This window comes from Cinclus cinclus, chromosome 14 (genome assembly GCF_963662255.1).
Source record: "Cinclus cinclus chromosome 14, bCinCin1.1, whole genome shotgun sequence".
Taxonomy (NCBI): domain Eukaryota; kingdom Metazoa; phylum Chordata; class Aves; order Passeriformes; family Cinclidae; genus Cinclus; species Cinclus cinclus.
Window position 1 is genome coordinate 6,732,895 of NC_085059.1, and position 26,873 is coordinate 6,759,767.

Genomic DNA, 26,873 nt, shown 5'->3' on the forward strand with positions numbered 1-26,873 from the left:
GCCGGTCTGAGACAGGGACACGTCCGGGGAGGGAGCGATGTTAAACCGAGCCTGGGCCGGTCTGAGACAGGGACACGTCCGGGGAGGGAGCGATGTTAAACCGAGCCTGGGCCGGTCTGAGACAGGGACACTACCGGGGAGGGAGCGATGTTAAACCGAGCCTGGGCCGGTCTGGGACAGGGACACGTCCGGGGAGGGAGCGATGTTAAACCGAGCCTGGGCCGGTCTGGGACAGGGACACGTCCGGGGAGGGAGCGATGTTAAACCGAGCCTGGGCCGGTCTGAGACAGGGACACTACCGGGGAGGGAGCGATGTTAAACCGAGCCTGGGCCGGTCTGAGACAGGGACACTACCGGGGAGGGAGCGATGTTAAACCGAGCCTGGGCCGGTCTGAGACAGGGACACGTCCGGGGAGGGAGCGATGTTAAACCGAGCCTGGGCCGGTCTGAGACAGGGACACGTCCGGGGAGGGAGCGATGTTAAACCGAGCCTGGGCCGGTCTGGGACAGGGACACGTCCGGGGAGGGAGCGATGTTAAACCGAGCCTGGGCCGGTTCCCTCCGCTCGGCGCTCCGGGGTGACCCCAGGAGAGTGAACTCAGTTGTGCCTCACGTGGATTAACCCGTAACTTAAAATGTTTTTGAACTTGTAAGCAAATGCTGTAGATTGTATGGCCTGACTTCCTGTTTTATTTCCTTCTGGGTCATAGACTTGGGGAAACTTCAAATTCTCGGGCAGTTTTTCCTCCGAGGAAGAAAGCTGGATGAGGTTACTAAGCAAACAAAGTTTGTGTGCGGAGAGCCCTCCTAAAGGCTAAGTTTTGTCCCAGAATGAAATTTTATAGAATCCTTGGCTGTTTCTAAATGCATTTTATAGTGCTGAGAGCTCTTGAATGTTAGCAATCTGCAGCTTTCTTACTACAGTATTCTACAACCTTTAATGTTTTGTGGCTGTATCAGCCGTCCTTTTAACCTCAGCTGTGTGAGCGATAGCTTTCAGATGTCAGTGCTGCAGAAACCTGAACTTCTCTGCCTGGAACCGTGCGCTCTAAAATTGACGGGTAACAGCCTGCCATTTTAGAGCCAAAAAAACCCCAAATCTGGAACAACAAACCCCACAATAATCCAGTACCAGGGGAGCATGCCAAGTACTTGTGATAACACGGGTGGTTTGTGTGCTTCACTGGTGAGGTTTGTGAATGCTTTAAAGAGTTAAAGTCTAGAATTAAACTTTTAAATTGCAGGTTAAAATGATTCACAAGCACCAGGTTTGTTGGCCCCCTGAGAACCATTTCATAAATGGTAATTTGTTGTAGATGGAGTTTTAGGAGGGCTGAATTCATGCTGTTATTGGGATTCGTTTGTGAGAATGAACATCACAGAGATGTGAACTTTGCTTGCCTACTGCAGGAAGCTGAGCCAGAAGAAGAAGGCTCTTGGCCTTGGCAGGTTAAGTGTTAAAAAGAATGAAGGAGAGCATAATCATTGCCTTGGTCTTGTTCTTTTTGGTGTTATTTACAGATTTTAATTTTAGATTAATGGCTGTGAAAAGAACAATAGTAGCGATTTCACAATACGCAGTTTGAACATTGAACCTCAGAGATACCACCACTGATAAATATTAAGTGTAGCTGTCTTGGATGGTTTGTTTAGAGTTTTTTTGCATATATAAATAGCATATTGTTGGATCATTCAGTGGCTGAAACCCTGTGGAAATAGGATACAGAAGGTCATGTGGTAACACTTAATCTGCATTTTAAATACTGTTTTCAGTTTTCAATTCTGTCAGTCCATTGTGAGCCTTTCACTGTTTTTGTAGTGTTCACCAACATCTTCATTACATCTGTTTTAATGCTTCTATCAGTTCGTGGAAATCTAGATTTCTACTAATTGCACTAACTTGGGTTTTCTAATGTAAGCAGTAGAGTGAAAAAGACTCTATTCCTCCGAGTCTAAATTCTGCTCATAGGTGAAACATCAGTCAGCCACAGGATATATCAGAGTATCTCATTTTGCCCTGTGGTCCACAGCAACCTGTAACTATTTATGACATAACAGTGGGCTGATGTGTAATCTTCTAACTAGTATGTTTGGCATGTAAATAAGACCAAATTGATCGTATCTGAAATCACAAAAATATTTTTCATCTCAGAGAAATGTTTATATGTTGGGAAAATAATTTTAACAAGTTTCTTGATGGCCACACAAGAAGTGCCTTTTTAAACTTATGCTCTGGAAAGGTATTTATTTCTTTCTACGTTCTCCCGAGCTAAAAATTCTGCATACCTGTTCAAGTCAGAAACTTTTTGCTTTAATTAGTAAGAGATCTAATGGCACCACTTAAAATATTTTGCCACCAAGCTTTTAGAGTTGTGTTTGGACAAATGTTACAGATTGTTTGGGCTAGTGGAGCCAAGTTAAATATTATTCAAATTTGTGTTAATATGAAACCCAGGAAAACTGAAAATATAACATTAAGGAAACAATGGTAAATATCTTTAGGGGAAAAAGAATTTCTTATTGAGAAGTTCTGTTAAATGAACTAGCTTTGATTACTGATTCTTCGCAAGAAATGAGGTGCATGCTTGATTTATTTTTTTTCCTGAACTCTTTGAAGGTCTGTAGGTTTGTACCTGTGATTTCTACCTTGAAGGAAATCCACAGATTAACCAGTGATCCCAGAAACAGAGTTATAAAACAATCCCATGCTTTTATTTTGAATTTTTACACAGACCGATTTTTAATAGTAGCTTTGAAAATATAGCAAGTATTAGGTTTGTGTTGCAGTTTTTACCTTGTTATTACATTCTATGATAGTCTTCTAATTGTGTGATGGAGATGGAAGCTTTGGCTCAGCTCTCATGAAGGGCTAAAAAGAGGTGAAAACTCTCCTGATGCACAATGAAATTACTCAGTCTGGAGAAAATAAGTGGTGAAGCAAATCCTTGTCACTTCCAGGAGTGACTTTCAATTATCCTCGTTGTGGAGAAGGAATGCTCAGGATAGCCATCATATTCCATATTTGCAGTATGTCCTCATGTTGCAGAATGTGATGCTCCTCAGAGGCCCTTGAGCAGGATGGTAGAGCTGCCCTTGTGGTTATTGTTAGTATTTACTGATCCCTTCTACACTTGTGAAGCACTTAGCACTTTACCAAAAATAGAAGTTGATAGAATTCTTGTGTTTTGGAGAAAATCTGGTAATTTATTAGATAATTTCTGGAGTGGGCACAGTGATTCATATATTTTAGCTGAGCAACTGATAAAACATTTTTACCTGAAGAGTATTTAGTATGTAAACACACCCGTGAGAATCCTAAATATTTTACCTTTCTGTAATGTTCCTTAGGATTGCTTCATCAAACTCCCATAATCAGAGTTTCCTTAGCTGTGGTTCATTTCTCAGATGTGATTATTTGTAATTTCCTTCAGTGGAAATGTTTTATATATATATAATATTACACACATGGCTGTTTATAACACTTAATAATGCTGATAGCCACGTTTAGTTTGAGATGATGCATAAATGTAGTGAGCAGATCAAAGCCACCTGCCTGACAGTTGAGTTTTCAGCTCTGAAAAGAACAAGTGATACTGAGAAACTGCTCAGAAGTCTTCTGGGGCAGTGTCTGCCTTCTGTTTGAATGTGAAGCCTGAGCCTTTGTATTTTTCTTCCCATTCATGCCTGGTTATCTCCCTGTCTGTTAGCAACACATTATATATGTATAAAAGCTTCTTTGGAGAATTTAGCCATGTTTGAGTTCCTGATGAGTTTATGTTTGGTGGCTTAGGCTCTTGTTTAATTGATAGCTCTCCTGTGTTAGTCATTGTTCTGTTTTGTCTTTCATTTGAAGGATTCTTTACGTTGCTAAGTTGATAGAGCTTGCAGGACTAATCTGTTCTGTGCTTTGTCTGAGCAGCTAAATTGAGTGTGTCCACATTTAGGTGCAATTTAGAAGCTTAGTCATCTGCTTACTCCTGAGTTTTCATGTGGTCTGGGGTTTCTGTTACACAAATATATTATTATGGTGGTTTTGGCCTAGGTGCATGGAGCTGCTGAAGTTGCACTGGTTTGTAATAAGTCTTCAACTTCCTCATTTCTGTCTCCAAATTAAATCGAAGCTCCTGTCTTGAATGCTTCCATATTCCTGCAGAAGGCGATGTTAAACACATGCAAATATAATTATGTGACTCTTACACTGACATTCTGCTTTTCTAGAGTTCTTCCCACTAGGGATTACCACTCATTTGTTTGTAGTAATTGTCTCCAAAACCTTGCATGGAGCATTTCTCAGATATTTTTTTCCCTAGGTCATGTGTCAGTAAGTGGATGTACATGGCTTTGGCTTGGAAAAGCTTGCTCTTGGAGGGACTGATCCTGGGAAAACTCAGCTGGTTTCCCCGATTTAATGAGGATTCTTCCCTTTCCTAATGCAACTCTGACTAGTAGTGCTTGAGTGGATGTTGGCACGAACTTGGGTAGGATCAGTCTCTTGCTGTTAAATTGGTGACATGGTTTTGAAGTGATGGTAGCAGGAAGGAGGATGAAACTAGCTGTTGTAAATTGGTAGCTGCAGATGCAAGTAGTGGCCATTGTCATGTTGCCTGTATTTATTTGCACAAATTTGGATTAGATTTTGAGATGAAAGAGACCAGACTACTTCCTGCAGAACTTTTTAATAAGCTTCTCTGAGACCATTTACTTTTATTAATTTTCTTACTTTTGCAGCTGAGTATTGATTCATGCAAAGGAATTAGGCCAAAGGAAAATCGCCCCTCTAAAGAGCAGCTGTTGTCTTTCAGGAAGTCCTAAAATACAGATGATGAGGATTGCTTTTATATCCCTGGAATTTGTTCATTGTATGGGTTTGGGGAGGCATGTTGCCAGGAATGCAGGTATACCTTACCTTTAGGGATGTGAGGCCAGAAATAAGTAAATCCTAATACTCTTTTATTGGCATAGTGGTTGTATAAACACCTTGTGTTGTACACTGTCATTTGACCTTTATAGTGAAAACTACCTGTAATCTTTTGGAATGTCACTGCCAGGGTACAAGCATTTCCAGTTGCTTACAACAAAAGTAGCTTGTCGTGTGTCGACATTGACTTCTGATATTTATTGTCTGTGTTTTTGAGAGTTTTCAGGCTGTTCCTCAAATTCCACAGAGCAGAGAAAAATTATGTTCTCATAGAAATCTCACAAGATGTTTGGGAATTGCGATAATAAGGGAAAAGAGCTTGGCTCTAATAAGGATATTCAGTGAGTAATTTCAGTGACTGCATGCAAAGAAGAGAGCTTGTTTACTGCAGAGACTATTCAGAAGGCTTAAATCAGGATGTATTCCCTCCCAGGAACTAACAGCTCAAATAACTTGAAGCTTCATTTTCCCAAAATAAAGTTTGTGTGGTGCCCCTCGTGCTTGATTTCCCACAGTGGGGCTGGGAGCACCTGTAGGAATCCACCCACACATCTTGTGGTCCCCCAGCTCTCTGAAGGAGCTTCTCTTTCCCTGTTGGGATTATTTCCCACTCCTGCTGGACAAAACAGTGGTGTTTGTCCTCCCTGGGGAGAAGGAGACACGACAAGCTTATAATTGCGGGTGAGGAAGTTTGGGGAGCAAAGCTGAAGTGAACCTCGAGGGGCAAAGCTTTTGCAAGAAAAATAATGTTGGCAACATGAAGGTGAATGACTACTACAAGGGACGTGTGGCAGAGGCTCCTTCAGGTGGTTGTCAGTCTGTATTTATAATCTGCACATTCCTGCTGCAGGGATGCTGATGGGAGCAGTGGTGGTCAGGAAATGTTGTAATAGAGGTCACTTCTAGTCCCTGTGCTCTTGTGAGGTCTGAGGGACAGGCTGGTGGGAAATGTGCTTCTTGTCCTTGGCTCCTTTCTGCTGCTGAGGTCTCAGGAAGCTTCTGGAAGTTCTCACTGGTTCAAGTGCTTTAGCATAATGTGATTTTAATCCAGGACTGCTGTGGTGACTCCCATCCCTCTTATGTTCAGTAACAGGTTTTGTTTGCCAGTGTAAAGCTGTATCAGTTCTACTTTTTTGTTTGTTGTTCAAGACATATTCAGGATAAGAAAAGGCTGGGTTCCAGTCATATTTGGGTTGCAATATGGCCCAGGCTGCTCTGTTTTCAGTATTTTCCAAGTCTTTTCTCCAGAGATCTGTAATGTTTTATTTCCAAGTCTGTTTTTGAGTGTTTTCCTAGTCAGACATATCATCATTTAAGATCTCGAATGGATCTTGTCAATGGCAAGCACTGCTTCTTCCCCATTAGCAAATGGCTCTGTAAGCAGCTGACAGTTTGTCTAATGGTATTAAGTGCATCAAAGATAAGAGGAACAGGTCTGTGCTCTGTACTCAGTAAATCTGAGATTGAGTTGAAGGCCATCTCCACAGAAAAGGGAATTTAAGAAGATGATTCTTACCTCTGCCAGTTATTTTCAGCCTTTCCCCCCCCCCCGCAACTGAATCTGGTCTGTCAGTTGTCTCTGTGAGAATAAATTTTTGTATTTTTCTTTTACACCATCTGTTTGATGGCTGCAGTATATGTTTTTAGTCTGATGATTGATAGATTTCTGGAGCTTGCAATTAGATTTTTACCTTTCTATTTGTGATGTACTTCTTTTTCTAAGACTCTAATTTTGTCTCTCAGGTAGAAATGAGAATATAGCCATGGGTCCAAATCTGCTTTGCTGTCACTGGTGAAGGGAGCATTTACAGCAAACATGAACATGGTTAAAATGAGGTAGAAAACTCAGTTTTAAAGCTGGTCTTGTCCTGACTTTCCATTGATCAGACTTCAAAATCTATCTGAAATTTGCTAATAAATAGGTTATAGAATTGATCTTACCCAACAGCTAATTTTTTACCTTTTTTTTCCCTGGTAGTTGCAATACTGTTGCAGAAATGATTTTTAACTTTCTGTCAAAGGGACTCCTCAGGAGAGTCCTGTGTTCTTCCTGCCTGGAGGATGCTGTGTTTGCTTTATTCCTGCTCCAGCTGCCTGGAGAGGGATCAGCCTGGTGCAGTCAGTACCAGAGCAATGATAAAGACTCCCAAACACCTGTAAATGTTTTTGGAGTCCAGGCAGCACTGAGGATTTTGAGACACATTATCCCTGTTGGTACCTCACTGGCTGCCATGTGCACCCATGGTCAGTGTGGTTTGGGGCAGCATTGTTGTATTTAGGAATTAATTGGAATTAATGTTGTATTTAGGAATTAGTGTTGTATTTAGGAATTAATTGCCCCTCCTCTGTGGTGTGGGGACTCAGTGGTGACATTGTGCTGTGTCTCTGCATCCTGGCAGTCACCCAGAGCAGCAGGACACAGGAGCTGCCTGCAGTTCCCAGGGATGTTTTCCCTGCACCTGGACAGCTGTTTGAGTCTACAGAGACACAGACTGGTGATTCTGTTTCAGCCAGGGCTCCATGGAAGGGGAGGATAGACTGCTCTGGAGGTCAGTGATTTGGAGATCAATAACCCATTTTTAACAGCCTGCCAACATGTGTGTATGAAGTGTGGGGAGGATGGTGATGAACTCCATTTCTGATAGATTTATTATTATTTTTCCTTCCAGTCTGATGCTGTTTCTTGAGAGGAGTGGTCCTTGTTTAAAAAAACCCAAACATTGTTGGGGTTGAGGACAATGCCTGCTGTACTCATCAGTTCTGTTTCATCTGCTTGTCTTCATCCCTTTGCTCTTTTTTTCTTTTCAAACAATCCTTTGGTAAAACTTTGTTTGCACACTGCTCAATATGAGGAAATCTTTGGCTATTGTGAGGTGCTTCTAAGCACGACAGCAGAAATGGTAATGCATTTCATATTAGTGAAGCTGAGGTTCTGATCTCCAAAATCACAGCACTACCAAATGCAGCTTTTAATGCCTGTCTGCAAATTTTATTTCAAGAACTGGATTCTGTCAAGGTTGGCTATTTCACTGTGGGAAGAGGCACAGAATGGAGGGGAAGAGTGTGGAAATCAAGTTTCTTGCAAAATGTGTCAAAAGATAAGCATGTAACTATTGGGAAGATAACATTTTGACAGCAGAAGTAGGGTGTATGCTTGTGCATGCTAATATTTAGGGACTATTACTGAATCCTTGGGCTTTTTTTTCCATTGGTCTTTTTTGTTTTCTCCTGTGGCAGGTAAGGAATGTGATAATTAACTGGTGCAGAATACAAGTGTTAGTAGACTGTGAGGTGTTACTGGTGTACGTTGTTGTGGGACCTAATAAATAATCCTGAAAGTTTCAAACGTTACCATGAGTTGTGAGCCTTGCTCACTTTCTTAGGTCAGAGTAAAACCTTAAAATAAAAAGTAAAATCTTAAGGCAGTTTAGCAAAACTGTCCTGCTGAATTGTCATCTCTGACATTTGCTCTGGGTGTGCACTGGGCAATATTGAGCACTACTTCAAATATTTTAGCAGCTTTTTAAGTTGAAGTACTTGGCTGTCTGTCTGCCCAAGAGGGTTTTCAGTGTTAGCATTAAATGCAGTGTCATTTGTTAAGTGATACCACCCTAGTGAAAGGGTTTGACTTCACTTGGAAGAGTTTTTTCTACAAATAATTTGTCCCAAAAAAGAAAATATTTCAATTCTTGACTTCACTTTTCCTTTGAAGGTTACAAAAATCTTGTCCAAAAATGGAAGACTCTACCTTAGAATTTTATATTGTGTTCTTTGGGATGTGCTGTCTTATCCAAGGAGAATGAACAAAGAAATGCTGCATTGTTACACATTCCCTATGTAAGAATATAATGTAGCTTTACATTAATGATTTTTCTGCTCCCCCAGTAAGGAAATAGCAAACAGCAGTTTGCCCATTCTCTCTGGTTTAGGATAGAGTGTGTAGCATATAAAGTTCTCATAACAGATGTGATCACAGGACATGCAGCCCATTAAAGTAATCCTGCATATGTATGTCATGCTTGTCCACAGCTATGGAGACAGCAATGTTTAATTCAAACAGTTGTGTTGTTTAAATGACTCTGAGAAATTTCAGCAAGGAGAAGATGAGTCCAGAAAGCAGTTTACGTGTCCTGTGCCTTCTTGTTTGTCCTAAAGCATGTTTTGCCTGGACTTCACTGGGAACTTAACCCATGGATTTTCTCCAGTTTTGTCTTTTGTCTGTGTGATGGTTTTGTTTAGACTGGGGAGGCATTATATATTAGGAACGTTTTTTTGAAATGCTGATTTTGGCAAAACCTGGATGAAACATCTTTGTTTGGGGAGGGCAGCAGTGGTTACAGCATCACTGAGCAATGTGGGAGCCTCTGGGTCACAAGCTTGTGTGAAATAGTTGTAGAGTGGTGAGAAGAGGCCCTGGCAGTCTCATCCTCTTGAAGTGGTAGAGCTGGTTAGAGATGGGGTTTTGAGAATACAGCTGGGCAGCAAAAAAGAGAACTTATTGTGAGGGAATGGTACAGGGAAGCAATTGTGCATTTCTGAAATGCCTAGATAAATGCAGCAGGGAGGTTAGCTGGAAACTAGAAAAAAAGAGGTTGGAAAAAAAAAAAGATGGAAGGGAAATTCTTGAGCAAAGAGAACTTGTTTTCCAGAAGTGGAAATAGATACTGAGAAATCAAGCCCTAAGGGAAAGGCTGGTTCTTCAGAGAGATGAAAACACACATCTGGATATAAGTTTCCCAGATAAGAATGTGAAAGTGTAGGAAACAGCCCAATGATCCCTTGGAGCTTTGAGTTTTAATAGATAACATGTGAAAAGGCAGCAGAAGATAAGGAGCAATCAGAAAGAAGTGTTTTATGGATTTTTGGGGGTTTGTTTTGCATTGGTTTTGGTTTTATGTTCATTCCCTGCTCCCCCCCCACCCCCCGAAAGTTCTTTAGCTAATTGCTTATGAAGTTTTTCAGAAGATGAAAATGGATTGTTCCCAGTTGATGTTAACTTCATTTTATAGAACAGATAATTTCCATGTTGGTTCTTCCATAGCCCTCACATGTGCAGCAGGGTTAGTGCAGAGTGGTTTTATAAGCACAAGGAGTTTCAGTAACTTGAAACATCAGATTTCTGTGTGAAGGCTTTGGGAAAACTTGAGTTTTGTGTTCACTTAGCAAACATTGTGAAAATCAATTCAGCTTTACTGCAGCAAGTGAAAAACCAAAAGTGGGATGAGGATGGAGGACAAAGAAGGTAGGAATCTACTTGAGAGTGAAGAAAATTGCTTGTAAATTGGTTTCAACATCTGGCTGCTAACATCAAGTCAATACAACCCTTCCTTCAAGATTCATTTTACATATTAAAACTGTCCTTGAAATTTTATTGCAACATTATGACTTCCTCTAATCCTCAGTGGCCTCTGTAGACATGTTACACTCAGCGTGGTGGTGCTAGGAATGAATAGAGTTGGTGAAAGGGGATGCTTTTCACATTAAAAAACCAAAACCCTGAACAGCAACAAAAAGAAAACCCCAAACATAAACAGAGATCTCTCTTACCTTTCCAGGAAAGGATCTGGGAAGGGTTTCTAGTCTGTGCATGTCTGAAAGTGAGCAGGGTGCTGAAATCAAGGCTTGATTTCCATGCCAGGCTTCACTAAAATAATTTGTTTGTTCATAGAATGTCTTTCCAAGTTACCAACAATTTACAGCAGTCAGGAGCAGGTGTGAAATATTGCAAGTCTGAAATACCAGGTTGTCTTATTAGTGAAGAGCACCCAAACACTGCAGTTTCTTCACTGTGATCTATTCGGTCACACACCTCAGTGTTAAGTGAAATACAAAATTAAAGCAGTGTGTGTGCTTTGCTGAAGTTTGCAGCAATGCTTTTTGCCCAGATGAGTCCAGAAGTGTCAAACATTGAAGCACAGGCACATCTCTGTTCATATCCTGATGAGATTGTCCCTGGGGTAGCTGAGTGGAAATGTGGCCCAGAGAATGCTGGACATGGTCTGATTTCTGCCTTTGTGGCATTCTGAGCTTGGGAATAGCACTGGGCTGGTCTGATGACCTGAAATGTGTGTAACCAGCTGGTCCTGCTGGACATGAAAGAAGAGCTACAGTTGTAGCAGTTAGGTAGGAATGGCTAAACCAGGTCAAGGATTGAAAAGAAGTTTCAAAAGTGACCTTTAGTATGTGCAGTAGTTAACCTTGGGTTTTATCTTTTTAGTAAGAATTAAAATGATGTTTCAGCTAATCTGACACAGAACGGTCCTTACGTCTCTTTATGATGTGCACATCCTGTCTTCTTCGTATTATGTTTCTGTAGCAGATGCATTTTAAAGTATTTTCTATTATTTTTAATGCTTCATATTTAAAGTTTTCTGCTATTCCCTGAATTCCCTCTCAAAACAGACAACAAATGCTTGTTTTACCTTTTTCCTTTGCAGAAAATGTAGAATCATGCAGTCATTAAGGTTGGAAGGGACTTGATGAGATGTCGTGATTCAGCCTCTGCTCAAAGCAGAACATGGGATTCAGACAGGAAATGTCCCTTTGGATCCCAAAAACCAGAAATTGCCTCCTGTAGTATTTTCAGTGACTTTTCCAGTACCCAACTGAGGCTGCTGCTGACCAGCTTGCACTTTGTCATATTGTGCTTTGTAACCTTTTCAAGGCAGGAGTGATATTTGCCTGAGTTGGAGGTGTCAGGGCTGTATCAGCCTGATCTCTGCACCAGCAGATGTGTCCTGTCTTCCTGCAGCCTTGTTCAGGTCAGGAGCTCTCAAGTGATGCTTGAATTCATCTTCTGCCACTCCTGGCTGTTCCTCTCCTCCTTGAACACAAGAACATGGGAGACTGTGCTGGGGAAGGCTCTGAGCACCTCAGTCTGTCACTGAACCATCACATCTTGTTTATTATTTTATAATTCATGCACTGCTAGGAGCTTTCCTTGATGACCCTTGCCAGCTTGAGCTCCAGAGGAGCTTTCACTTTCCTCAGCCCATCATCATTTTTGAGGTTTGGGCTGTGTTTCTGCACCCCTGGGTGCTGTTTGTCCTCTCCCTCCTGTGCTGGAGCTCCATCACCAGCTGCCTCCTGAGCCCAGGTGTGCACTGGCACTCGAAGAGGTTCCAGGACAACCTCCACCCCTTCTATTCTTCCTGCAGTGTGTTCCCTGTCTTTCACCAGGGCCTGGGTGACACTGCCAGAGGAGATTTGGAACACATCAAGAGCAAGTACAGGACTCCAGGGACAGAGGTGAAGGACACAGGAGTGTAAAATCTACTGTTCAATACTGTGCTGTCAGCATAACGATTCCTTTATGTGGATAATAAAACCTTTGCATTCTAATTATTAGACAGGAATTCCTGCAGGCTGAGACAAACATGTATTTTCTTGGAAGAAGCAGAATACTTGAATTACTCAATCTATTATGCTGCTTTCTGTGGGCCTTGGTATGACTTTCACTTCTGTCTGCTTTAGGGAATTCACCCACTGCACAAGTTGCAAAAAGTTAAGTTTGTTTTTGTTTTTTTTTTTTTTTCTGGGTATTTCTTAACATTTGTAGTTTGCCAAATATTTTTTTTTCTTGTTTTTATAAGGATGAGGGTAGAAGTGTGTTGTCTGCAAGCAGTTCCAGATCATTTGGACACTTAATGTGTGTTATTAACCAAGCACTGCTGTAATGGGCTTGAGAATGGACAGCTTATTCACAAAATGAGGGCACTTAACCTCCAAGGTCCGTTTTCCTCATTGTTCAGACAGAAAGAAAACAGTCTGACTCATACCTGAAAGCCTTCTGTAATCAGAACAGAGGATCTAACCTTTTTTGAATTAAAAGCTGTCGTGTAGGTGTGTTACAAAAACGTGATGGACTGCAGCATGGGATTTGCACGCTCCAACTATTGTGTGGCTGTTTAATTGCTGTTTAAATTTTCCTGAGGACTGAAACTCTCCAGTGTCACACACATGGTATCCAGCAACTACAGCAAAAATGATGAAATGTTGAATTGTGACTTGATTGTTACTCTTGTATAAGATGTCCACATTGCTGGATCCCAGTATTGCTGTGTAGTTCTTGCTGAAACTATGCAGAATATTCAGAAAGAACTGGTGGTTGTGGCAGGGCTTGCTTTTTTCTCTCTTGATGTTTCTGCACCTGTGGCTTGTTCTTACTGCAGGTCAGGCAAGGGGGTCTGTAGTCTCTGAGCTGCTGGTTATAGTTTGCAGTAGGATCTCCCTTTAACCTTTCTTTAATATAAATTCAACAAACCCAGGTGTCTCAGCCTCTGTTCAAATGTCACCAGACAGCTTCCTGATGGTCTCTTTCCTGTCCTGGAGAGCCTGCACTGACCCAGTATTGCAGATGGGCTGTCAAAACATCCACAGGACATGACAGCAGTGAATTCTTTTGAATTCTGAGACCCCTCTGTCTGTGGCTGAGGTGACCTTTGCTGCTTCAAGGGCCACTGCTGGAGTTTTGGGGCACAATGGCACTCCAGGAGACTTTGCTGCAAAGCCTCTTCCTGCTCATGCAGTACCTCACCTGTGATTGTTGCATGGGTTGATTTCCTCTCAGATCAGAGGGCTTTGAATATTTTTCCTCTGTTGAACTAAATGATGTGAAATGTTCAGAAAGTGACAGTCTTTCTAGAGCTCAGTAGAAATAAAAATAAATTCTCTTGGTCCTTTACAAAGTCAGCTGTTCAGAAGAAAAAAAAATAACATGAGTTTTCTAGAGATGAAATGTACTGTTCTTTGGGTTTTTTTTTTCCAAAATGGAATTACCTCTGCTGAATATGATTTTGAAGTTTTTGTCTTTCTTTAGAAGTGATGTTCATACTTGCCCATGTGATTTGGAAACTAGTGGAATTTGTGTATTTCATAAAATCCAGTCCCAGGCATTCATTTCCTGCATTGCAAAACTTGAGATGAAAATATGTTCAATCTGAAGATATGCAGATTGTGCTGCCAGAGGGCTTCAGGATAGTGTTATAATTGAGTAGTTTATCACAGTAACTTTGAAGTTCTTGGATTGGAGGCAAAGGAGAGAATTGCCAAGTGCTTTCTGGTGGGAATTATGGTCATTTAAGGTTAAGAGGCTGGTGGCAGTTCATACCCATTAAAGAAAATTAGTTGCACAGCAGAAGTCCTGGAAAATGGTTAAAATAATAAAACAGATACTGGGTGTGTGAGGAATGGAAAGGACAGCCAGAATCTGCTGTAGGGGTGCATTCACACATGGGAGTGGATTTTTGTCCCTTTCCTGGTCCTGGTTTTAGCACGTTCCCAAGCCAAGAACTAAAGCACTCCTAAAGAGGGGAGGCTTTACTGAACAGCTTTTTGCCTCCAGCCCTACAGGTAGCTTTCCTAAAAATCAAGAAGGTTTTCTTCATGGCTTTAAGTTTCTGGAGTGCAAGAGGTAGCCAGGTCAAGGGTGAAAAAATGCATTGCTGTGGAAAACTCAGGTTTCTTCCAGCTCAGGTGCTGTGTTTGGGATCCTGGTGACTGGGGATGGGGAAAACAAAGCACAGAAAAGCTTCCAGCTGTCACTCAGGATGGTTTGGGCTGACAAAGTCCTTTAGCAGTGCAGTGGCACAGAAGATTTGTTTCTCAGGACTGAGGGCTGCTTTATTTACTTGGAGGAATTGGGCTAATGAAAAACATCAGTAACTCCTTAGGTTCAGGAATCTGGATTAATTCATTATCACTTGAATTTCAGCTCCCATGTTTTCAGTATTGATTTGCCATTTAAAATAAACCCTTTGGAACATGGTACAAATTAATCATAGCAAAGGACGTGTGTTATCACTTCAAAACAGGTGTCCTTAAATTTCTTGGAAAATTATTTTTCTTCTGTTCTTCATGAACATTGGGAAGTTGCATGAATTGTGTCCCAGGTGAGGTTTGTTTTGATGGGAATTCTAGATAGTGTGTTTGATCCTGACCTGTTTTTAGGGGGAGCAGAGAGGTTTTCATTAGTTCCTCCTTTGTTCTGTGACACAAATTTAATGCATTCCTTCTTGGAAAATACCAAAAATGAGGTGAAGAGAAATGCATCTTCCCTGTAAATTGTGGGGTGTTTGTTGAATCAAGATTCCTTTCAGAGTGTTGGGTTCTGGGCTGATTTGTTTGTCCCTGCTGTGACAAATGTGTGTAGCTTGGAACTGCTGTGTGGTAACCACTTTTGAAACGTAACAGGAACAGAAACTGAACTTTGTGTTTGAGGTTCTGTGAGTAGAAATGAATATTTACCTCACTTAGGAAGCAGCTGGACAGGAAAGAATCCTAGTGCTGTTTAACTTGGGTAAGAGCTGTTTTTTGAACTGTATTTAATTTTTCCTTAAATACAGTTTCCCTACTGCTCTTTTGGAGATGAGTTTCTCTACTGCTCTTATTGAATTCTTTATTGATGTAAATGAAAAAATATCTGAGGACTGTACTGTAATTAAGTCTGGTGCCCCTTCTCCTTAGATAACAGGGTTTTTTTGTTTTCCATGGATTTTCATTTTGTGTAATATTGTCTTAGGTTAAAGACAAATCATATTCATTAGACAATAAATATTTTTCAAAGTACTGCCCATCTAGGAATGTGTTTGTCATTGAAATGCAAAATCAGCTACTGCCATGAAATTAGTGGGCATCAAGGATCTTCACTTTTGTTTTTAGGAATGTCACTGTTTGCCAAATGGGCACCTGAGAATTCTCTGAAACAGAGACAAATTCGTTGCTCTTGAGCACTTAGTGATAATAAATGGCTTTAACCAAATGCAACACCTGTTTTCCTTCTAGAATGGGATCTAAATTTAGGCAATTTTTTTCTGACCAAAAGGTAACAGAATTAGACCTGAAGTCTGATAGTTTTTCGGATCGGAAAAAAATGGAAGGTTTTTGTTTGTTTGTTTGGGTTTTTTTTTTAAGCACAAAATAAAACCTTTTCTTAAAGCAAATACAGCATTTGCAGTGAGAACATTAGAATGAGTATGGCTTTTTTTGTGCCTATGAACTTGTGCAGTGCCCATGTATCAGAGGCTGCAAAATGAAACCATTACAGAATTGTAGAGAGAGAATTGGTTTGTGCTTAAGTAAGATGCTTCATTTTGGCTTCTGAGTGCCTGGAAAAGCACAACTGAGCAACCAGAGCTCTAAAATGAGTTGCTGATTGAAACCTATAGTCTGGAAGCTGTTGAGGAATTAAGTTAAGGATTGACCTGAGTATGTTTAAGATTCACAACTATGATGAGGTCCCAAACTTTATTATCTAGATTATCGTGGATATTATACTAGAGAAAGGGTTTAGATGGTAGAAAAATAACCTCTGACTGCAATAGGAGCTTGCTACAGTCTAGTAGGGTTGCTTTGAATTTTTGCATCCTTGCATATAGAAGGATTTGAATGTTATAGAAGGTATTTTATTTACACATATCTACTGAATTACTGAGCTGAAGGTTGTGCAAGACTTCAGCAGCTGATTGCTGTTGTAACTGGCTCTTCTGTAAGAGCTGTGCTGCTCATTGTGGGGGTGATGGGGTGTCAGATTCAATCCTGGTTTGGTGCATCACACAGGAGGGAGGCTCTGAGCTGTCCGGGATGAGGGGCTGGCTTTGCCAAGGCTGGAGCACCAGGTGTGAAGAGACAAGTGGATTTGCTTCTCCATAAAGTTGTAAAGTTGATGCAGTCCAAGGAGGAGGGTGGGGGCTGAGACCAGCATCCGAATGTTTTGGAAGAGTTGAGTGGCTGAACAGAATAATTATCAATCAAAACGTAGCAGAGGAAATCTCTGCACTCCTGGCATGCTCCTGGGAATGTTGGTGCTCTAAGACATTGAAAAGTCTGTCTTAAATTCACTTGATTGTCTTTAGAGAAGAATGAAAGATGAAGCAATTCAGAGGAATTATTGCAATGAAGCAGGATTTGCTCCAGTTGCTCCAAGCATCCCTGTTTGTAATAAGTGTGTACATTGTGTGACTCAATCTTCAGCATCTACCAAATATGTGTTGAATTAAATTGTTATTAGAACATAGCAGGACATGTTTATGAGTAAAGCTCCCTTAACAGCTCATCTGAACTCACTTTCATGATGTCTTATACCATTCTAGTCCAATTCAAGTTTCTGTTCTCACTGAAATAATTCCTTCCACGTCTGTTTTCTTAAAGCTACCACTGTAGCTACATTGTTGTTAGCATGCTTTATCCCACAAATTATGATAAAATAAATCAATAAATTGACAAGGCAGACCTGATGTCAAGAGCTTTACCAAAGCTGGTACAGATGAAATTTCTGATTTATGTTTAATGCAGTGATAATCATCTTTGCTGCTGACACTCCAGAAGAGCCCTGTATTCCTTAATGGAGTTTTCTTAGATGTTTTTAGTTAATTAGACTGTCTTATTTGAATGTGAAATAACAAAGAGCAGTAGCTGGTCCTGTGGGAGAGATAGATGTGTCAAGTAGGATTCAAGATCTGCTTGGCCCCACATACTGCCCAACATGCAGGAATTCTGCACAATAAGAATATTACATAGAATTATTTCATCTGGACACAGATACGTGTTGGAATGAAATATAAATTAAATTTGCCTTCATGGTATTATTTTCCTCATATCTTAGATGATTTCTTTTCCAAGAAGTCTGTTTGGTTCCAAGAGTCCTTTTGAACACTAATGTGTTTGAAAGCCAACCAAGATTACATGTTAAGGTTTAGCTCTTTGTAGTTGAAACCCACTAGTGAGCCCATAATCAGCTGCCAAACTTTATAAAGGAAACATAAAGTATTATGTTGCCCACAAATACCAGCTGTAAACCACTAATGCCTGCATTAGTTCAGTAACTTCAGAGTCACAAAGTTTAATTGACTAATGGGGTAACCTGTGGCAGTCTGCTGCTTTGCAGCAGCGTTAGACCTACTGTGAACAGGAGGAGGAAATTTTACATAGTTCATCACAACTTTAGTCTGTTTTTCTTCAAATGGCAGATAAGCCTTGAGGCAGAGCACGCTGGAAAAGGCAAATGTTCAGAAGGTAAACACTGTTTTTTAAAACAGACAGAGGCTGCAGTTATGGTTTGAGCTAAGTGAACTTCATGAGGAATGTTTCTCTTAAGGTTAGGACATGGTGCAAGTAATTGGAATAACAGAAATGGAAACCTTTCACTTACACACTAAACTTTGTAAGTGATTAATAGGATGATTGATACTGTGTATACAGGATGGGCTGTGCCAATCTGCAGGAGTAGAGGAAAAAGCAATCTCGAGATAGGAGTTGATCAAGGAATGTTAAAGTCTTTCAGAGCAGAGCTGCAGATTTCCCCAGGGGAGGAATGTTGAGTGTTCCTGAGGCTGAAAGCAGAGAGGAATTGTGCTCCTATGTGGGACTGGTGTCTCAGACTGGGTGTGGTGGAGAGGTTGCTGCGTGGATGGCAGGAGTGGTGGTTCTGCACGCACTTGTTGAAGCCAAGTAAAGCTGTGCTGGGATCAAGCCTTACCAAAATACACAAAAACTGGGGCCACGGACACCGTGTTGCTCCATGTCCTTTGGCTGGCTCCTCTCTGCCTTGGGGGATTCCAACCAGCTTAATGCTGTGTTTTGCTAGAGCTTCTCTGAGATAAAGGGAAAGCTAGTGATGGAATGCCATGAAAAGCAGATGGGGAGCAACATGCAAGTCAAACACAAGCTATTTACGCGTTGCTTACTCCAGACGTAATTCTTTCCAACGTTTCCTGCAATCGGCTCGCTGGCACACCAGTGAGCAGTTAATGATGCACCAGGGTAGAAGAACTGAACTGAGAACAGAAGAGGAAATTAAGCTGGAAAATCTGAAAGATGTAGGCAGTGATTCAAAGGTGTTCTTGGGGAAAAGCCTGAGTCAATTGACAGGATAAAGACAAATGGAAGAGAATGGCTGGTACGAGCAGTGGGAGTGCCCTGTACAGGCTTTGTGGTTTCTTCTCTCCTGTGAACCTTTCAAAATACAGCTGACATAAGTCACGTGAGGGTGCAGGCTGTCTTGTTCATATAGCTGAAACATAATCTTTATCCTTGCTTTCTATCTGTGCATTCCTGACAGCAGAATATTTCTTACATTATAGAAATGCTAGGATGCATGAACTAGCTCCTAAATTTTGTTAAATCTGTTTATAATCCATTTTATGATGTAAGGATTTTATTAGAATTATTTTGATGTTTGTCAAAAACCATTAGAAGTAGATTCCAATATTCTTAAACACTTATTTCTCTATGTGCTCTAGTGCATCACATACTGCTTCAATCCAGTTAAGGTCTTGCTTTCATTGAAAGATTGATGTCAAATGTTAGAAAAAGTTATGCCAAGAATATTATATATTTTGTATCTACATGCCATGTTTTTGATAGCATGAAGACCAGGAAAGAAGACCAGATGTTTATCTTGTCCCTGTTGGATAGCACTAGGCCAGGGAGAACAGTGTGGACAGGACTGAAAACCATAAAATATCCAAGGCCAAATAACAGGATGTGCTCGACTGGCAGAACTTTAGGGGTTCTTGGCAAAGGCAGGTCTAGAGGAGAGAAAATGGCAAAGCAGGTCCTATAGCACCAGTGAATATTTCAGTCGTCTGGGTAGGAGTCACTGAACTAAGTTGTCCTCTTCTCAGACTGTCTCACCAAAGTTTCTGCAGCTGGTTGGACTAACTGGGGTTTAGAATAATAAATTTGGAGTCCTGTACTCTTGTTTCAGCTGTTTTGTACTAATTGGGTCTTGGGTATACACACCCTCTTACAGAATTGTAGTCTGAGGGGGAAAAAAGTATATAGTGAGCACTGACACTAGAACTAAAAATGGGAGAAACCTCATCTGTGAGAGCAACATGGAGGAGGAGGAAGCAAAAAGCATCAGGATCAATAACCTGCTTCTTGAGATTTTAATTGAAATGTTTGTACAGTTTGAGCAGCTGGTGGGTGCTCTAGTGATGCAGATATTTTCTGCTCATGGAATTTTGGGTGTTAGTTATAATGTCTGAATGCTGCTTTCTTTGTCCTCTGCAGGGATCTAGAAAAAAATAACATCACAAGAATCACAAAGACGGACTTCACAGGGCTGAAGAATCTTCGTGTCTTGTGAGTATAACACAAAACTTGTCTGGTTTTTTATGAGACTGTTTTAGGGTGCTACTACTTAGAATTTCCATAATTCCATAGATCAAATTCTAGTAATTTTGGTATATTATTCCGTTGGTATTCTTTTAAACCAGGCAACCTGAACAGTTTGTGATGCGAAACAGTAAATTTTAGTTCTATACTAAAGTGACCGTAGTTTCAGAGCTGTTCAGTTGTTTCTTACTAGCTTTGACTAAGTCATGTGGTAAAGATTCTGGTCTGCTTTACAGTTACTCATGCATACATCAATTACATTGAGACACTAGCAAATAGGACTTTCAGGTTTTGGCCACTGTAAGGTACAGTCCCATTAACAACGTTTTGCATAGAATTAAACAGAAGTTCATCGAGACTAGCTGTAGAACTAGAACACAAGGAAACTGGTGAGGTTTTTTGGTTAGTATACAGTCATAAATGCAAAGATTTTAGGTGGTCTCTGTTTCATGATCTCAGTATCTGTCAAGAGTTTAACCATCCCTGTAGACAGGCCTTGAACATCACTGCACACCTTGTCATTCCTGGCTTCCTGTTTTCTCTACCTGAACCTCAAACAACACCACCAAGTTAGTGATGAAAAACTTTCCTCTGAGTATCTTCTAAAACAAGCTCTTAAAGCTGCACCTCTTGAACTCTTACAGTTCTTTAGTGATAATTCAAGTCATATTTAAGTCCTGCTAAGGAAAAGGTGAGTCTTTGCTCCTGCTACCTTAACAAGGTATCATATACTAAGGAAACACCTCAAATCCATGAGAAGACTTTTTGTTCTTGTGTTTCTCTCATCTCTTGTCCTCTAGCAGAGGAGTTCTTTGGATTTCCTTGGCTCCCATCCCAACTGTCAGTACCATTTTGGGAATCTATTAAAGCACATGTGCTATGCTATATTAATGCTAGTAGTTGTTTCAGTTTGGTTGGGTTTTCATAGTGTCAGACATTGCCTAATGCTGCTGCAGTCTTTTATGCCTTCAGGAATAACCAAAATGTACAAATGGCATCTTTACATGTTGCTCTTTGTCCTGTGTTCATTCCAGGTTTATGTAACTCATTTACTCAGGCTTTGTGTAGTGTGGTGTCTGCCACAGAAGTCATTGGAATAAAACAGCCTTCAGACTTTTCTTAACTTTTCTTTGGTTGCTCTTACAGTCTCTGCATAATTCTGTTGCTAAACCCCTATTTTTCCTTTTTTATTCCTCCCTGCCCTGTTTGCTGGGGAGTATGGTGAGAAGGCAGAAATGCCAGTGACTTCCCAGAATCCCAGAAATCCCAGTCCATCCCAGTGTTCCTAGAAGGTTCTGTTTGCACACATCAGAATGAGGACTAGGAACAAGTGACCTGGAAACCTGTAGCCCTGGACAGCAGAAAAAAAATCCTCCACTCTCAAGCAAACACCACACATCCAAAATGCTCATTTGTGCACCTTCTCCTTTCATCCCTTACAGCTTCATCCTTTTCCCTTTCCCTCACAGAGTATTTCTTCCCTGTCCTTTAAACAACATGACTCTGTCCTTCAAGTGCTTGAGTTTTGTAGTGTTATATTTCCATTTTCTTGGTGTTATCTGTGGAAGACACTCTTGCTGTCTGTGCCCTCAGCTCCTATCCAGTCAAACAGCTCTGAGCATCCTCAGAGGACAGAGGGCAGAGGAGTGGCTGCTGAACAGGCAGTAGTGTTTTTGCTTGGTCTTTCCAAGGGTCCAGACTGTTCAGAGGTGTTTCCACAGAATGTTCAGAGGTGTTTAGTCTCTGCACGAGTGCTTTCACAGCAGCAGGAATGGGGGTGTGCTGGAGGAAGGGAGCAGGTCACCTCGGATGGGGCTGTTGGGATCTCTCTTCCTTGGCTTCCACTTCACCTGTCAAGAGCATTTCTGCTGTGGCAGAAATTTGGGCATTTCTGAATGGCAGTCATGCCCCGCACGCTGTAAATCAGGGAGAAGTCAGTCTCCTTTGCTTGTAACTTATCCCAGTGTTGGTGTCAGGTGGAGGGAAAAGCAGGATCGGCCCCAGTGGGAAGCTGGACCTGTCCCAGTGTTTGTGCACCCTGTTGTACACTGGGGCTGCAGCTGTGTCACACAGGTTCCACCCCTTTGGAGCACTTACAGGGATTTGTATCATACAAATACATGTGTACAAATATGTATTTGTGTTTGAAATCAGTGCAGAACAGAGTCTGGGCAAAAATATACATTGCCATTGAGCGGGTTCCCGTTGTGGGCTGTAGAAGTCAGGTATCTCAATTTTGGCACACAAATAGCCTAGAAAGATTAGGAATGTCACTGCCAGCCTCCAGACCAGCACCTTTCTGAGCAAAATGTGGGTACAGAAGTTTAGGAACAAAATCATTTACCAGATGTGGAGGTCAGGAGGAAAATTTGGAGTAAATTTCCTGATTGTGCCCAAGAGAAACAGTGCTTCTCTGCCCTGGCTATGTTAATCATAACCAGTTAACACTGGTATTGGTACTTAGGTGAAAAGCATTTTCATAATGTTTGAGGAGAAGTGAGAATGCTTTCATATTTTGTTAAAATTAACTGGTATTTCTGGAATTGCAGACACTTGGAAGAAAATCAGATCAGTGTGATAGAACGTGGAGCTTTCCAGGATCTGAAACAACTTGAACGGCTGTAAGTATCTGTATTTATACCTATGGAAAAGCTACAGGCTTTGTACCTCACTGTTAATGATCCATAATGTAAAATGATAATAAAATTAACTTTCTATATGAAAGAGAGAGGTGAGTCCCTGCCCAAATTAAAGTGTGCTCTCAAACACAGCTGGATTTATATTACGTGATAGCTAATACTTGAAATAAAATGTAGAGTGGCTGCCAAAAAAATAGAACTGGAAGTGAAACCAGAATCTCAATAGCATTATCAAAAGGACATTATCTGGGCAAGTCTTAAAACTGGTATGTAGAGGAAAGATTTTTTTAAAAAATAATAATAATTTAATACTTTGTATATTTTTATATTTTATATATGTCTATGCTGATAGAAATTGCAATTTTCTCCTTTGAGATCCACAGTATTTCTAAAACTGCCTTTAGTTTTAGTTTTCTGATTACCTTCATTTCCTCTGAAGTAGCATAATGCCAGTGATAGCAGTGGATTCCAGGGTATCATGGAAGACAGTGGAGGAGGGATTGTAGATTTCCTCTGCTTTTGATAGCAATTAAATTAATTTCTTTTCTTTTTTGGAGATGGTGGATATAAGTTGTCTCTTAATTTGGAATCAGTTTATAGGAAACTCCTGGTCCTGCAGGAGTATGAATTTAAATATTAAAAAGGACAAAGTTAATTCTGCATCCAGTTGCTCTTAGCTGGGTGTGCTCCTTATCATCATCATCATCATTAATTCTGTCTGCTTATGGTGGGAGCAGGACAAAGTCTCTGTAAAACTGAAATACCTTGGAGAATTATTCTTTGTTAGAGTTAGGTGACCAGAATAATATCACAAGCTGCTTTGGAATGCAGGCTTTTTATGCCTGATTGGTAACTGTTATCTGCAAGGCATTTCTTGTAGGACTTGTTATTTTCCCATTGATATTTTCTAAAGCAGCTTTCAAGAGTTAGGTGCCCACTAGTAATTATTCAAGAGAAGTCTGGTGTATTGAGCTAATGCTGTACTAAAGCTGTTTCAGATGATCTCAGGATTAGATTTGCATTGGAGTTGTTTAATGAGGGCACTGAACATTTAAAATTAATTTACCCAGTACTTTTGTCATGAATCAGAAAACGCTCTGTCTATGGCAGTAAGGGAGATGAGTTTTAAATTCTGATTATAGCAGATTTTCATCTATGTTGAACTACAAAGTACTTTCAGGTGCAGGGTTTTGCCACTGCTGATCCTTTTCAGAAAAAAAATCAAACCCAGCCCTAGCTTAATTTTCTAAAATTAAACATAGCTTGATATTATTTAATTTTTTTTTTCACATTGTATATCATCTTGAAGAGTCAGTATCCTAACTACCAGGTCCTAGTTTTAATCTCCTTTTATATACATTTGTATACACATATAGCCAAATCTTTCTTATACCTGCATTTATATGAAGATTCATGTACTTTTCTCATATCTGTATTTAGACAAAGTTTCACATAGTTAAATTTTGAAAGAGTTTTGGGAAAATTCCAGGAGAAGGGCTGGTTATTGGTAGCCAGAACCAATATTCAAGTGTCATCTGTGTGTTGTGTTTCTGCAGAGCCTGCTCTGCCAAGAACTGAAAACAATATCTATTGTGAAAGCAGAAGGCAGGAAATATGATACCTTTAATAGTGTCTCTTTAAGTCTGTGATGTTTGAAAGTTTCAACTTGATTTTTCTTCCCTTTTCGAGCTCTTAACTTGGCCTGTTAACCATACTGCATCTCTGCTTCTCTTTTAGGGTTGCCTGTCATTAAAATATTTCCTAAATTAATGTAGTATGAAAGGGAGGTCTGGAAACTTGCAACTTTTTTGGTATTTTAGTTTAAATCACTTTTAGGACAAAACTATAAATCTGAGGGGTTTTTTTTTGCTGTGAGTCAGTAGGATTTGGAGAATGGACTGTGGAAAGTTTGGCGTAACTTACAAAGGCTAAATTGCAACATTTGAGGTAATATTAAAGCTATTTTATTAAGTATTGTCAAACATTGCAAAATGTTAATGAAGAAGGTATGTTGGTTGCATTTAAAAAAAAAAAACCTGGCTTTTTTCCATTTAATTTCTTTCAAATAACAAAAATCACTTACATTGCTTCGATTTTGGAATAATGTTCTTTTTTGATCTATTGAAGTGGATGCAAAAATAATCATTAGCTTATTTTTAAACAAAGCAGCTGCACTGGGTCAAACTTTAAAGAACAGGAGTAGTAATTTCTATTCCTGGCAAAATACCACACATAAAGGTTTTCATTCAAAGTAACAGTGGAAGTATGTTCCACTCCTCTCCTCATGGCAAGCATTCAAAGGGCTTAACCTCAGGTGAATATTGGTGCTCACTCTATTTTCACTTGTCTGGGTATTGAAGCACTTCCCTTGTTATTATCTGAGCAAATTAGCAAACTTTTGTTTCACATGTCCTGTAAAAGTAAACTTTAAATAAAATGTCCTTAGAGCTGATACCTGCTGCTGCCAAATATGCCATGGGGGTGGACCTCCAGTTATTTGGATTTGTTGGATTTACTCTGATTTGTCTTGGGATTTTTTTTTTTTGGTGGGACATTAATGCTTAAAATGCAAATACAGGAGGATATTGTCAGAATTGAATATTGCCTCAATAAAATTTGGCCACATCAGTTGTAGAAGAAACATCATGCAAGGTATCTTAAAGTGACAGACAGCACAAAGCTGAGCAATGAAGCATTGTGGAAGTGGAAGGTAGAAGCCATTTCATTTTTTTGGCATGTTTGTACTCAGCACTTGGAAAATGCAGGAATCTAACCCATTGTCTCATAGCAAAACTCTGTGTGTTCAGTGTAAGTTCTGCTGAATCCTAAGAGCCAGAATCCTGAGAAAGAGCAGTGGTACTCACCACAGTGGAAAACCCAAAATGTTTCCAGTGCTTTTATTGCAGCAAGGTTGTATGGCTTTATTCTAGAAAGTAAAGATTAGTGGTGAGGTAGCTGACCACTATTTTGGATTTTAGCATTTCAGTTTTATGCTTTGCTATTAACACCGTGTAGGATTTTAAGATAAATGATTATGAAATTTCATGTGCCAAGAGGATCAGGAGGCAAATTGGTGGGTCTGAAAGATGAACTGACATTTCTTCCAGAGCCAGATGTATGTCACACATTTATGTGAAAAATGAGGCAGGATATAAGACACCAACAGATCCTGACTTTTCCACGGCCAACTGCCAGAAATTGTCACGTAGCTCTGTAATCTTCAAAAGAATGGACTTTGGCTGATGGCTGCTTCTTTCTACTCAAATTAGTGTCTTTAGCAAGCATAAAAGGTCTCAACATCTGAAAACACTAAAACTGTGTTTTTGTTGTTTAGGGGAGGGGGGAAAAATGTATAAGCTTGGCCAAATCAAATCTTCTCAGAGTCGGGGAAAAATAATTAGCTCTAAGAAAATAGCAAAAAACCTAGAATCCAGATTTTAACCCTGGTATGGTTTTGGTTTGGTGTGTGTGAAGACGGAGGTCAGAATGGAAATTACATTTAATTTTTAACTGCAGTGTGATGCTACTGTGCACTGAGTCTCTGTAAGCAGCTTCCCAAATGCTTGATGGAGGTATTAAAGTGTATTTATTTGGCACAGTGTACTGCAAAATTGCTGTTAGTGACCAAAGATGCTAAGGAAAAGAATAAATTGTTATGTGGTGCTTCACAATCTGGGTTTCATAAATTGAGATTGAACAGGCTTTAAATAAAACATGTAATACAAAAAGCATCTTCCACAATTACCATGCTGTGTGGAGAGACTGGTAGGTGCTTCAGAGTAGCTGGGAAAGTAATAAAAGCATTGGGCAGTTCTTTGCTGTTGTAAACAAAACCAATCCTTGGCAGCATGGACCAGTCCAGAGTGTTTGCACTAGGCTTGCAACGTGTGCAGTTTGGATGTTCCTGCTGGAGCTGTGGGCACTACACATTTCAGAGATCTGTAAAGATGTCTCACAGTTCACATGGAACCTTTCAGGAAAAAAAAGCCTCCTTGTTTTTGTCCCCATTTTCCTGTGACACGGTGGATAACACATCCCACTGGAAATCCATGCTCACAAAATGCTTATCTGGGAACGCAGAACAAAGACACTCTAAAATGGATTTAGAGCTGTGACTGGGTATTTAATCACTTATATCAGTTGTGTATTTCCCTCCTGCTGCTCCAGCTACCACAGGGGAGTTGGTTCAGTACCAGGTT

The 26,873-nt window shown here is 40.4% G+C and overlaps 1 protein-coding gene across 1 annotated transcript in view; it reads left to right on the forward strand.

Annotated features, from left to right (window-relative positions):
• The window catches only part of SLIT3 (slit guidance ligand 3), a 468,658-nt gene that overhangs the window by 1,120 nt on the left and 440,665 nt on the right, over positions 1–26,873 (forward strand). Inside the window, exons 2-3 of the mRNA XM_062502022.1 lie at positions 19,931–20,002; positions 22,585–22,656. Of these exons, the coding sequence (XP_062358006.1) occupies positions 19,931–20,002; positions 22,585–22,656 (144 nt within the window). The remainder of the gene's footprint in view (positions 1–19,930; positions 20,003–22,584; positions 22,657–26,873) is intronic.